Consider the following 13,481-nt stretch of genomic DNA (forward strand, 5'->3'; position numbering starts at 1 on the left):
GACGGGACGGGACGTCACCGCGGCCGGAAGCTCCCCCGGGCGCCCCGGTTTGGATCGGCCCGCCGGTCCAGGCCCCGCTTGCGGGAACCAGGTGGGAACCGGGGGGAATTTGGGGGGGAACATCTGTATGGGGGGCAGACATCTGTATGGGGGCACGGCTGGATGGGAGAAAACATCTGTATGGGGGAAAACATCTGTACGAGCGGACATTTGTGTGGCGGGCATGGCTCTATGGGGAGCATGGCTGTATGGGGGAAAACATCTGTATGGGGAAACATCTGCTTGGGGGCACGGCTGGATGGGAGAAAACATCTGCTATTTACGCTTTGGAGAGTAATATGGGGAGTATAATTTGGAGTGTAATTTGGAGAGTAATTTGGAGTGTATGGGGAAACATCTGTATGGGGCACGGCTGTATGCGGGAAAACATCTGTATGGGGACACAGCTAGATAAGACAAAAGTCCTGTGTGGGGACGCAGCTCTACGGGGTCGCAGCTGTACAGAGCAGTGTGTGGCTGCAGAGGACAGCGTGTGCATGGCGGGGATCAGTGCTGAGCTCCTTTTCTCCCCCCGCAGCACATCCCGGAGCGGGGGGGACGATGAGACGCGTGTCGTGGATGCGCTCGGCGCGGGGCTGCAGCCCCCAGCCCCGGCGGTGCCGGTCCAGCTCCTCGGCCAGCCGCCCGCTGCCGGAGCAGCCGAACCGGGACACGGCCGCGGGCCAGCGGCGCACGAACCCCCTCAACATCCAGATGCTCTCCAGGACCCTCCACGAGCAGATCTTCCGTGGGGCCCAGGTGCGCTACTCGGCGGAGGAGATCCAGCGGAGCGTGCGGCACCTGCAGCGCCACGAGCTGTGGGGCAAGGAGACGTCCACGCTGCCCGACGTGGAGCTGCAGCTGCCCCGCATGTACGGGGACAACATCGAGCAGCACTTTCGCCTGCTGGCGCAGAAGCAGAGCTTGCCCTACCTGGAGGCGGCCGAGGAGCTGCTGCGCTGCCGGCTGCCCCCGCTGCCCCAGCGCTGGGCCTGGCAGCTGGGCTGGACCCGCTACGGCCCCGACGGGCGAGCCGAGCCCGTGGGCTTCCCCGAGGAGCGGGCGCTGGTGTTGGACGTGGAGGTGTGCGTGGCCGATGGCCACTGCCCCACGCTGGCCGTGGCGGTCTCCCCGCACGCCTGGTGAGACGCCGGGATTGGTTCAGGGGTCTTGTGTGGTGGTAAAGTCTCTCCTCCAACCTGTGCTTCCAAAGAAAACTCCGCAGCCTCTTGTTGTTCGGTCTCTAGTTTATTGGTAGTTATCTAAAAGATTGTCTTCGCCCACTGCGGCTGCTTTGGTCAGCGGCCCAGGCAGAGACACACACACTCCTGACACCCTCTCTGTCTGGTGTCTTCTTCTTCTCTCTCCCCGCCCAGGGCTGCTGCTATCTTTTATATGATATATTACATATTATATGTTTAGAGATTTTCCCCAATACCTACTATCTATGTTACAAGGTGCTTTTCTACTCTAAACCAATCCATGAGTGCCAACATCACCAATAACATGGAGGCAAGGAAGAAGAAGGAGGAAGAACAGGATCAGGCCCACTTTCCTCCATCTTAGAACTTCTGACCCCCCTATACAAAGTAAAACCCCCCCTGTACAGGTGTTAAAACCCCCCTATACAATACTAAAAAATTTTCCCCTCTAGTTTGTAATTACTTTTACTATACCATCTAACCTTCTGTGATCGCTTGTTCCACCTTCAAAGTTGGTAACTCATTCCATGGCTCAAACTCAAAATCACAGCTGTTTCCAGCTGCTTGCCAGGGTCTGAAATGCTTCTGACCAAGGCCTGGAACCTCTGAAAATGTCTGAGGGACATTTTGAGTTCCGACAGTCCTGCAGCCTCGTCCTGCAGCCCACTGCTGGCTTGCAGGGAGGACACAACAAAGCCCCAGAGCGTGGCTCTGGGGTGTGGGGTGTGTGTCCTGCTTGGCAAGAGCAGCACTCCCTGGGTTGGTCACCTCCCTGGCACAGCTGGGGTCCTGCTCAGCACCCCGTGGCTGCTTTGTGACAGCCGCGGTGCCGTGTGTCCCCCCCAGGTACTCGTGGTGCAGCAGGCGGCTGCTGGAGCAGCGTTACTCCTGGTCCAGCCACCTCACCCTGGCCGACCTCATTCCCATGGAGAGCCCAGCAGGTGCCAGCTGTGCCAGCAAACAGGACTGGATGGAGAGAGTGGTGGTGGGACACAACGTGGCCTTTGACCGGGCATTCATCAAGGAGCAGTATCTTATCCAGGTAATCCACTGAGCCTTTGCTTTGTTCTGGCAGCTGCAATTTCTTACCCAGAGAATCATTTGCAATGGCTCTTGAGGGTTATTTTGACAGATGCTGTTCTGCACAGGTACCCCAGGTTTGCACTCACTTTGTCCTGCAGAACAGGATGAGGCTGTATCCCTTTAGAGGAAAAGCTTGTTGCACCCTGTAGGGCTGCGGGGTGGCAGCTGGGGATGTGGCAGGAACCTTTGAGCAACTGACAGCCTGCACTGGGGGTGTTTTTGGCTCTCAAAAGGGGAGTGTGGGAGGCAAAGTTTCCCTTAGCAAAAGCAGCTTGAGCAGAGGACTTGCAGCTCCTCCAGCATATCTAAACCCTCTCTTTTCTCCCGCTGTGTTGTGTCCCAGGGCTCCAAGATGCGTTTCCTGGACACCATGAGCATGCACATGGCCATCTCGGGGCTGACGGGCTTCCAGCGCAGCCTCTGGATGGCTGCCAAGCACGGCAAGAGGAAGGGGCTGCAGCAGGTCAAGGAGCACATGAAGAGGACACGCAGCAAGGCTGAGGGGCTGGCGGTGAGTGCTGCTGAGCTGCTGGCAGTGCTGGGGGTGCAGGGCACCGTGTGCTCCCGTGGCGGGGCCGTTTGTTGGAGCAGCTGCAGCGAGTGAAGCTCTCCCGGCGCCTTTCAGATAAGGCGGCCTTGGTTTAAGCTGGAGCAGCAGCATCCTTTACTCCTCCTGATCTTGGCTGCAGCTGGTTGTCCTCCCACGCTGTGTGACCCCCCTGTTGTCACAGGTCACCTCGTGGGACTGGGTGCACGTCAGCAGCATCAACAACCTGGCGGATGTGCACGCACTCTACGTCGGGGGGGAGCCGCTGGAGAAGGAGGCGCGGGAGATCTTTGTCAAGGGCACCATGGCTGACATCAGGAGTAACTTCCAGGTGCAGGAGGCCGTCCCTGACAGGAGCTGGAGAGGGGACCAGGGTGGTAGTGGCTGCTGGGGTAGTTTCCATTTTGCTGCCCTTTCTTACAGCATTGGGTGTGCATGGGGCTGTGACCTGCTCTGTGCTCCTACAGCCCTGATGCCTTGCCCTGTGCTGGCAGAGGGGTGGCTGCTTTGCCTGCTCTCACCTGCTGCTGTCCCCAGGAGCTGGTGTCGTACTGTGCCCGTGATGTCCAGGCCACCCATGAGGTGTTTCAAGAGCAGCTGCCACTGTTCATGGAGAGGTGAGAGCTGCTGGTGTTGGCCAAGGGGCTGTGGGCTTGGTGGGCACTGGGGAGGGTCATGGTGCCTCTGGGCGTGGGATGTAGCTCATCTTTTCCTTAGGGTGTCCTGAAACTCTTTCCAGGAGGGACTTCAGACCCCTCCCGTGTAGCTGACCAGGAATAAACAGCAGCACAGTGGCTGAGGGAGGTGAGCAGGCTGCCTGAGGCAGCCTGGAGCCATGCAGCTTTGGGGTTGTTGCACAGGGCAGGCAGAAGATACAGGGATCCTTATAGGGTTTAGGGGAAGAACACTGAGGGTTGTGTGAGGCTGTGAAGCTCTAGATGAAGACACGTTCATGTCTGTTGTAGTGTGATGCTTCCAGGGCCTGTCCCCTCTGGCAGATATCTAATTCCTTGCTGCTTTGGGGTCCAGGTGCCCCCACCCTGTCACGTTTGCAGGGATGCTGGAGATGGGAGTGTCCTACCTGCCAGTCAATGGGAATTGGAACCGGTACCTGAATGATGCTCAGGGTATTTATGAGGAGCTGCAGAAGGAGATGAAGAAGTCCCTGATGAACCTGGCCAATGATGCCTGCCAGCTGCTGCACGAGCACAGGTACCACGGGGCTCAGGCACCAGGTGGTCCGTGGGGGGCTGTGAGTGGGTGTGAGGGACAGGAGCAAAGCCGTGGTGTGACAATGGTGTGTCATCAGGTACAAGGATGACCCTTGGCTCTGGGATCTCGAATGGGACACACAGGAGTTTAAGCAAAAGAAGAATCCAGGGAAGAAGAAGAAAGGTCAGGATGGGAACAGCCGAGTCTCCCCAGCAGCAATGGATGCAGGAGAGTCAGCACAGGAATGGCAGGAGGGTGAGCACAGATGATCCCTGGGGATGAGGGATGCTCCAGTGCTGCTTTCCCGGTGTGCCCAAAGGGACAAGGTTTGTTGGTGCTGCAGGGTGAATCATTGCTGGCCTGTGTTCCATGCTGCTGCATGTGGTGGGGGACTGGTTTGATGTCCCTGTCCCCAGAAGGGTGGCACAGAAGGCTCTTTGCAAGCCAGTTCTCCTTGCCCCACCAGACCCTGGTCCCCCCAGTGAGGAAGAGGAGCTGAAAGTCTCTGCGAGCCAGCTCTGTCTGGAGCGCCTGAAGGAGACGGTGGCACTGCAGCCCAAGAGACTCCAGCACCTGCCGGGCCACCCGGGGTGAGTTGGGGACCCTGAGTGTCCCCAGGGCTCGCCCTGCACTCTCTGACCCGTCCCTGCTGCTCCCCAGCTGGTACCGCAAGCTGTGCCCACGGCTGGAGGAGGAGGGCTGGGTGCCTGGCCCCAGCCTCATCAGCCTGCAGATGAGGGTGACCCCAAAGCTGATGCGCCTGGCCTGGGACGGCTTCCCCCTGCATTACTCAGAAAAACACGGCTGGGGATACCTGGTGCCAGGACGGCAGGACAATTTGCCAACAGCCCCTGTAGAGACTGACGGCCCCTCCTGCCCACACAGGTGAGAGGGCTGTAATGGGGGGCTGGGCTGGGCTGGGAGCTGCCCCACGGGGGTGTTTGGGAGCTCCCTGGCACCCTGGCACTCTGCCCAGGTGCTGCCCAGGAGCCTTGGGCCCGTTGTGGGTGCGTCAGCCCTGCCCTCTCCTCTGCAGGGTGATTGAGGACCTGTACAGGCAGCACTGCCTGGAGAAGGGCAAGGAGCAGCCCCCGGGGCTGGAGGCAGCTGTGGAGGACGAGCTGCTGGTGATGGACAGCAGCACGATATGGCAGAAGGTGAAGGAGGGCATGGAGGGTTCCCTGGTGGGAGGGAGGTGTGGGGCTGTGCTTCTCCTGTGTGTACGCAGTAACCAGTGCTGTGTGGGGCTGCAAGTAAGAAATTCCCTTTAAGAAGGGTTACTGGAGGATTGGTGTTTGGTCTGGCTCCCCCATGGTCCCTCTCTGCTGCAGATGGAGGAGCTGAGCCGGACTGAAGTGGATCCAGAGGAGAAAATGAGCAAAGCAGACGGGAGCCTGGTGCTGGTAAGGAGGGTTTCCTGTGGAATGGGGTGGTGGACTGATCTCTCTTTCCTTGATTTCCCCCTCCTGCCATGCTTGAAAATGTTCCTGGCATTGCTTTACTTTGCTGGTCACAGGCAGAGATGGAAGAGCTGAGGGGGGCGGAGATGAAGAGCAAGCCTTCGTTCCACCATGGCAATGGTCCCTACAACGATGTCAACATCCCTGGGTGCTGGTTCTTCAAACTTCCTCACAAGGCAAGCTGGGGCTCCTGAGGCTCTTCCTGTCCCCCCAGTGCTGCTGGGATCCAAGTGATCACATTCCGTGGGATTGGGTGGGGGAAACCCATCTCTGTAGCCGGGACAGGAGGATGCACAGAGCTTTGCTGATGTGGAGCGGTGGCTTGCTGGGCCCTGACACCTCTTTTGCTGCTAAAGGATGGGAACGATAACAACGTGGGAAGCCCTTTTGCCAAGGATTTCCTGCCCCAGATGGAGGATGGCACCCTGCGGGCTGCTGTGGGCCGCACGCACGGGACAAGAGCCCTCGAGATTAACAAAATGATCTCATTTTGGAGAAACGCTCACAAGCGGATCAGGTGAGCAGCTGCTTTCGTGGTGACACCTCTGTGGGTGGAGGCTGTTGAGACAGGGGAGTTTGTGTGGGTGCACGGGGGCTCAGCATCTCACCTGCCGTGCGTCCCCTCAGTTCCCAGATGGTGGTGTGGCTGAAGAAAGGGGAGCTGCCCCGTGCGGTGACCAGGTACGGTGCCCAGATCTGGACTGTTGTTCCCTTTAGCCCGCGCCAGGAGGGCTCTTGCAGGGTGATGCTCATCCTTGCCTCTGTCCCAGGCATCCTGACTATAACGAGGAGGACGATTACGGGGCCATCCTGCCGCAGGTGGTGACCGCAGGCACTGTCACCCGCCGGGCGGTGGAGCCCACCTGGCTGACAGCCAGCAACGCCCGGGTATGGCATGCTTGGATCCCTGTGGGAGTGCTTTGGGGCTCCCTCTGTGTTTTGGACTGATGGGAGGTGTTTGGGTTGGAATAGGTGTTGGATGTGGATGCTGGGATTTGGGGTGGCAGGGCAGAGCTGGGCTCGTCTCGCTGATGTGCTTTCGTGTGGGAGAAAGGAAGGAGTCGGCAGGGACTGTGGAGCTTAGGATGTGCTCAAAGGGGAAGAAAACAGCAACATACCAGTTTCTGTCTTTCCTCAAGCTCCCTTCTTTGCTGGAGTAACCAAGTGGGTGATGGTCCATATGACTTAAACCCAGTTTTGACATGGAGAGCAAAGCTTGGGGCACAGGGTGCTGTGCCAGCTCTCTGTGGCTGTGGGAGGAAGGCTGCTCCTCTGCCATGGAGGAGGAGAGGGATGTGCTTACCTGGGCATCGTGTCCTGCAGGCGGACCGGGTGGGCAGCGAGCTGAAAGCCATGGTCCAGGTGCCACCTGGCTACGCCCTGGTGGGCGCAGACGTGGATTCCCAGGAGCTGTGGATCGCCGCAGTGCTCGGCGAGGCGCAGTTCGCTGGCATGCACGGTGAGCCAGAGCAAGGCAGGGGGCAGGGGGGTGATCCCCCCATCCTCATCCTCATCCCGTGGGGTGTCCAACCTCTGCTCCCCTCCCGCAGGCTGCACAGCCTTCGGCTGGATGACTCTGCAGGGCAAGAAGAGCAACGGCACGGACCTGCACAGCAAGACGGCCGCCACCGTGGGCATCAGCCGGGAGCACGCCAAGATCTTCAACTACGGGCGCATCTACGGGGCGGGGCTGCCCTTTGCCGAGCGGCTGCTGATGCAGTTCAACCACCGGCTGACGCAGCAGCAGGCGCGGGAGAAGGCCCAGCAGATGTACGCCGTCACCAAGGGCATCCGCAGGTGGGTGCTGCCCGGGAGAGTGCAGACAGGGCTGCTGCGGTGCTCCGCCCAGAGGAGCTGGGTTACTCGCTCTCCCTTCCAGGTTTCATCTCTCTGAGGAGGGGGAGTGGCTGCTGTCGAAGCTGGACCTGGCTGTGGACAGGGCGGAGGATGGATCGGTGTCGGCCCAGGATGTCCAGCGGATCCAGAGAGAAGCCATGAAAGGGTGAGATGGTCTGACCCTGCACGGCTCAGTGGCATGGGGATGTGAGGGGGAGAGTGCTGCAGCCTGATGGGCATTAGCCAGAGAAGAGAGATGGGGCTGGTCTGCCCTTCCTGCTCCTCCAGGGCCAAGGAGGTTTGATTTGGAAGTTGTCAGCCTCACCCACTTTCCCAGTGAACAATTAGCAGGATCTCATCCTGCAGCCCCAAACCAGTAGGGAGTGTTTAAGGGTCGCAACAGGGGACCTGCAACCCCCTCTCACTTTTTCAGCAAACCTCCCCTCTGCCCCACAGATCCAGGAGGGAGAAGAAGTGGAATGTGGTGGAGCAAAGAGTGTGGGCTGGAGGCACCGAGTCTGAGATGTTCAACAAGCTGGAAAGCATTGCCCTATCCCCCTCCCCACAGACCCCAGTGCTGGGCTGTCACATCAGCAGGGCCCTGGAGCCTGCCATGGTCAAGGGGGAGGTAAGGATGCAGCTCTGAGATGCTGAGATTTTGGCTTTGCTTATCTTTTCTGAGGTGGGTACCTGATGTTCAGCCCCTTTTAGATTGCTGGAGGCCTGCTAGGGTCTTGTAGCCATTCAGAAACCCATTGTGCCTTTATCTCCATGCCAGCAAGAAAACCCAGCCGCCCTGAGTTGGACAGATTTCTCTGGGAGCTGTCCTGTACGGGTACCGTGCCCTTGACTGCAGTGCTCTCTTACTGTCCAGCTCTCTCCTTTCCCCAGTTTGTGACCAGCAGAGTGAACTGGGTGGTGCAGAGCTCGGCTGTTGACTACCTGCACCTCATGCTGGTAGCCATGAAGTGGCTGTTTGAGGAGTTTGACATCAACGGGCGCTTCTGCATCAGCATCCACGACGAGGTGCGGTACCTGGTCCAGCACCAGGATCGCTACCGGGCAGCCCTGGCCCTGCAGATCACCAACCTCCTCACAAGGTGAGATGTGGTGGCTCTGGTGTCTCCTGGGGAGGAGCAGCAGCGACTGGAGTGGGACAGGCAAGCCCCTGGGGTTGGCTTTGCCTACAGCAAGCTGGTGCAGAGCAGTTTTCTTCTGCTCAGGGCAAATTAGCAGCACTGGGGGCTGCAGTTCCTTCATGTGGACTCAGGTGGCTATAAATGGACCTCAGCTTTGATTTCCAGGGATAATGTGCTGGCAAAAGCTTTTTTTTTTTTTTTATCATCAGCTTTTGGCCCTGCAGGGATGGAGCCAGTAACTGGCTCTGCTGGGATTCAAGTGCATTTCTTCCTGCTCCCTTAGGTCTGCAGCTGTCACATGGCAGCAGCCTTTGGGCTTAGTTGAGGAGCTGAGAGCCTGAAACTGTCCCATCCCTCATCCCCTGCTGCCTTCAGGGGACTGCAGGGGACATGGCTCATCTCTGCTGTGAGCACCAGCACTGCCACCCCTCCCACAGCCTGGGCTGCTCCTGCTGCTTCCTGCCCCATGCAGAACTAAGCTCAGCCTAGAAAGCTCCTGATCTCCAAGAGCTCCCATTGATCCAGCTCTGGCACAGCCAGCTTTGCCAAATCCCCTTCCCAGCACTGTGGGGTGTTTGGTTACACAGGAGCTGGCCAAGGTGAGCTGTTTCTCCTGTGTGGAGGCAGGAATGACACAAACAGCCTTTCTGCAGCCACAGCGGGGCAGGCACCCTGACGTTCCTGCCTTTGTGCTGGCTCCTGTGAGCACAGGGCTTCCTGCTGGGAAAATCCTGCATCTGCTCTGCCTGCCAGGGAGGATTAGCCAGCAGTGAGGAGCAAAATTCTTCCCTTTTTTCAAGGAGGCTCCATTACTTCCAAGGAGGCACCATTACTGTTCCTCCCATGCCCACTTTAGCAATACTTGACTCTTCTGCTATCCAGGACTTAGAAAGCACCTTGTCTCCCACCTGCTGACTGATGTGGGTGCACAATACCCTGTGAGGGGTGCCTGGCCAGTGTTGGTAAATGTGGCTGATTGGAACTGGGTGTGACAAGGCCAAGGGTGGTGTCCAGCACTGTCCCACCTGCTTTCTTTGCTCTCCAGGTGCATGTTTGCCTACAAACTGGGCCTCCAGGATCTGCCACAGTCAGTGGCTTTCTTCAGTGCAGTGGATATTGACCAGTGCTTAAGGAAAGAGGTGACCATGAACTGTGTGACACCATCAAATCCCATGGGGATGGAGAAGTACAATATCCCTCAAGGTGAGCAGTGTTCCCTGTAATCTCCTCTCCACCTGCAAGCTGCCCCTGTGATCTCCTCTGCAGGAGCCTTCCCGGCTTAAGCAGAGCACCTGGCCTGAGCAGTCATTCCCTGAGGGCTCTGCTCAGCTGAGGCACCTCATGAGCCCCTTGGTTCCTGACACATCATCTGACCTACAGGGCAGCCCCAGTACTGGAGCCTGCCCCTCTTTCCTCAGTTCTCCAGCGTTCCTGCTGCTGCTTTCCAAATATTTGTGACAGTGATGAGCCAGGCCTGGCTCTGTTCGCCCACTCTTTGTTTGCTTTGTGCCCCTTGGAGGAGCCCTCCTGTGCACTTCTAACACAAACCAAATTTAATTTCTTTTTCTCTGAAAGGAAGCACCTCAGCAACCTTGCTTTGTCTATTTTGCCCTGCAGACCCAAACTTTTCCATCTTTTGTTTCTTTCCCTCCTTCCCTGCTCTCCCTTAGCAGCTGAACAAGCACAGCTCTGTTCAGAGAACTGCTCTGGCGTTGCTGGGTGCTTCCTCAGCTGTCCCAAGGCCTCAAGTCATCCCTGTCTGCACTCAGTGTAACCCTCCAATTGCTGCAAGCAAACATTTAACTCGTGGCCAGGAAAGCAGCTCCTCCTCACTGTGCAGCAGCTCTTTCCCAGATAAGGGAAGAACCTGGCCTCAGATTTGTTCTCTCAGTCACTGCACACATCAGATGCTCTGCCCTTAAGTAACCTTTATTAGGACTCTTACAGGCAAAGGGTGCTTTCAGAAACAGGATTTGTGCTCTGTAGGCAAAAAGGGCACTTTTCACCAACAACAAGGCAAACTGAACAAGTGCATCACAATCAGGGTCAGCAAAAATGTAACAGCAAAACCAGCCTGGGCAGAGGAAGCTGTGGCCTCTCGCTGCTCAGGAGATGCACACAGCAGCTTCAACTCCAAGGCAGAGCAGCTCATGTTCCCAGCTCCCTGCTGGTGCTGGGTTTTGCATTCTCACCACCACCCAAAAATGAAGTTTGAATAAATTTAGGGCATTCTGTGCTAGATGCCCTGAACTAAAGTGAATCCCAACCATCACTCTCTTGCGTCGCAGTCTGAGTGTACTGCAGGGAACTGACTGTCCCCTTGTCTTCCAGGGGAAGCACTGGATATATATCAGATAATTGAAATAACCAAAGGTTCGCTGGAGAAGCAGTGACGACACCAGAGTGCCAGGACAGTTGTCCACACCACGTGCCAAAGCCTCCCTGTCCTTTCAGAAGCCGATCTTTTGGCAGGGACTGACTGATCCCAGCTGCTCCCTTTCCATTTTGCTGTAAGAAGGGATGTGTCTGAGGAAGATTCAAATAGCAGAGGTACTTCTGATGGCAGCAGCCAGCTGTGAAACCTGAGACAGGGGCCAGAGTCGCTCCCGTGGACACAAAAGAAGAAGGCATAAGTATTTGGCAAGAGAAGCAATAAACCATCATCTCCATATCTGCAGCCTCTGAGACCAAAACAAGTCCACCATGGAACAGGCACTGTGAGAGGAGGCAGTGGCAGCAACCCCAGTTTATTTTTTTCTCTGTCTCTTCTTTTTGGGTTCCTGGTTCTCTTCTGTCTGCTCCGCTGTGCTGCTCTGGAGAGGGGAGGGAGAGAGCAGCAGTAGAGTGTGATTGTTTTTGTGTGAGTAGTCTAAGGAATGTTTACCTAGAGCAAGAAGCCAGCTGTGCAGAACAGAATTTAGCTCTTTTTTTCTCACTAACAAAATTACCTGAATATGAGATTCTTGTCAGCCACTGAGACCTTCCCCATGGGCCACCCCCTCCCCAGTTCATGCTGGAACTTAGACCACGGGCTACCAGTGGCACAGGACAGGGATTCTGTCCTGGGTTTTGGCTTGTTGAAATACTCAGGAAAATATGGACAGAAGCACCAATAAAATCCTGGACAATCAGCAGAGTAAACTCTTTATTTTTCTTAGCCAGCATGTTGCACTGCCTTCACCAGCACTGTGTAGTAGAGATGGGTCTGAGGAGAATGATGCCTTGCAGAATTTGCCCTGCCAGGTCTTTATCTACAAAAACTTGCGTACAAAACCCACTTTGTATTGTGGTGCAAAGGTCTGATCCTGGCCAACAGTTTCACTTCCCAAGATCAGGGACAGAGCTGGTGCATGACAATAAAGGCTGCTTGAGGCAGAGGACTGGGGTATAGGGGGTGTTCTGAGAGCAGCTGTTCACTCCTTCCTATCAGCCTAGTGAAAGCTAGCCCAGGAAAGACAAGCTGTTCTAACCTCACACATTCCTGCACAACTCACAAATACAGCTGGCTTCTAAAGAGGAGGAAACCTATCAGTAAAAGCAGCCAAATGAATGCTGACCTGGTCGTTGTGTGGCTCGTTCTCAGCATCCTCCGAGTTCCGCTCCTGCAGGGCGCTGTCCAGCACGGAGGCGTTGATGCGGAAATCCCGGGAGGTGCTTAACTTCATGTACTGCATCAAGTTCACCTGCAGCAGCCAAGGGGAAACCAGGCAGGGAAAACATTCAGCCATGAGCATCTTAAGTTTAGTTTTCTACCCTGCCTAGTCCTTTGCACAGCACTGGGACAGAGTCCATCACAGTAATAATGCAGGACTGAAGCACAAAGTGGGTGCAAAAGCACCTGCCCCCGGGCAGTCCAGGGGCCTGTTCACATTCTCCTGAAAGCCAAGTGATTGCCAGCTACTGTCACTCTCATGTAGGACCTCGCTGTGGTACATCTCATGACACAGACTGGGGGAGAGTGAGGAAAGGTGACACAAAGTGTGCATGTTCCTGCTCCAGCAGGAACCACAGGTCACAGGCAGGACTGATGTTGGCACGGGCTGGTATCAATAAGGCAACAATTCAGCAGTGTTGGGCCAGGAGCACAGGCAAGGGCTGAAAGGTCCCTACACCTTCCTAATTTGAGCATTAAAAGAGACTTTAACAACAGCCCTCCACCATGCCATTGATCCCACTGTTGCACCAGGTTCAGGTCACAGAAGATCTCTCTGCTTTACATTACCTTTGACTTCTTGGAGAGATGGATAAGGAACTTCTCATATTGCTCAATTGCAAAAATCAGGTTTGGGATTGGCTTGGTCTCCCGAAGCACCTTGGCCTGAAATGTGAGATGGGTCAGATTTGGAAGGGCACAATGGCACTGTAGCATGACATGAAGAGCACAACATTCCCAGTTTAGAAAAGAGTCTTCAGTAGCCTTGCTTTGTACCAGTCCTGTCCCACCCAGCCCTGTCAGCAACTTTAAATTGACTCCCAGGATGGTTCTGCAGTGAGGCTCTCCCATGCATTGTTTTGTGCTCTGCCTGCAGTCCACAGCCCTGACATCCCTGTCAGCAGCTCCTCTGCTCCAGCTCTCCCAAGGCAGCACAAGCACGAGCCATCCAAGCAAGGAGCACCCTGACTTTTCACCACATTGTTGTCCTGGTTATTCGACACCACTGGTGTTTGTTCCCCACGGTGACAGAGTGGTGAAGGACATGCAGCATTTCAGCCCATTTCCATACACTCAGGGAAAAGCTAGGGAGATCATATTTGTGGCTTTTTTAAACCCTTAACATCACAGGAATGTCTGGGACAGCTGACGAGATGGAGGAAATGCTATCTGGGAGCACAAACAAAGGACATCAAGGACCAGGAACCTGCCAGCCTGTTCACTTGCTCCCAAACAAACAATCTAGTCATTTTTGACTGCTTTACTTCAGTGGAATCCATTCCTTCCTTCATCTTGAAATGTACTGATAAA

At 56.0% G+C, this 13,481-nt stretch overlaps 2 protein-coding genes across 3 annotated transcripts in view; one reads left to right on the forward strand and one right to left on the reverse strand.

Annotated features, from left to right (window-relative positions):
• On the forward strand, window positions 1–11,649 carry POLG (DNA polymerase gamma, catalytic subunit). Its single transcript, XM_030281830.4, has 23 exons — window positions 1–91; window positions 578–1,181; window positions 2,088–2,283; window positions 2,668–2,835; window positions 3,056–3,202; window positions 3,409–3,488; window positions 3,901–4,083; window positions 4,181–4,338; window positions 4,550–4,673; window positions 4,744–4,968; window positions 5,120–5,240; window positions 5,415–5,486; window positions 5,600–5,719; window positions 5,900–6,060; window positions 6,171–6,224; window positions 6,314–6,431; window positions 6,867–7,002; window positions 7,094–7,340; window positions 7,423–7,545; window positions 7,836–8,007; window positions 8,271–8,479; window positions 9,564–9,721; window positions 10,850–11,649. The coding sequence occupies exons 2-23, from the start codon at window positions 601–603 to the stop codon at window positions 10,909–10,911; spliced, it is 3,615 nt and encodes a 1,204-aa protein (XP_030137690.3). The 5' UTR covers window positions 1–91; window positions 578–600; the 3' UTR covers window positions 10,912–11,649.
• FANCI (FA complementation group I) overlaps window positions 10,427–13,481 on the reverse strand; it is a 24,355-nt gene continuing 21,300 nt past the window's right edge. Inside the window, exons 35-37 of one of the 2 annotated variants that reach the window (XM_030281828.4) lie at window positions 12,741–12,836; window positions 12,076–12,201; window positions 10,427–11,331 (exon numbers count right to left, since the gene is read on the reverse strand). In XM_030281828.4, the coding sequence (XP_030137688.3) occupies window positions 11,266–11,331; window positions 12,076–12,201; window positions 12,741–12,836 (288 nt within the window). In that variant the 3' untranslated portion in view covers window positions 10,427–11,265. The remainder of the gene's footprint in view (window positions 11,332–12,075; window positions 12,202–12,740; window positions 12,837–13,481) is intronic. The other variant, XM_072933818.1, reaches the window with a different exon arrangement.

This window comes from Taeniopygia guttata, chromosome 10 (genome assembly GCF_048771995.1).
Source record: "Taeniopygia guttata chromosome 10, bTaeGut7.mat, whole genome shotgun sequence".
NCBI lineage: Eukaryota > Metazoa > Chordata > Aves > Passeriformes > Estrildidae > Taeniopygia > Taeniopygia guttata.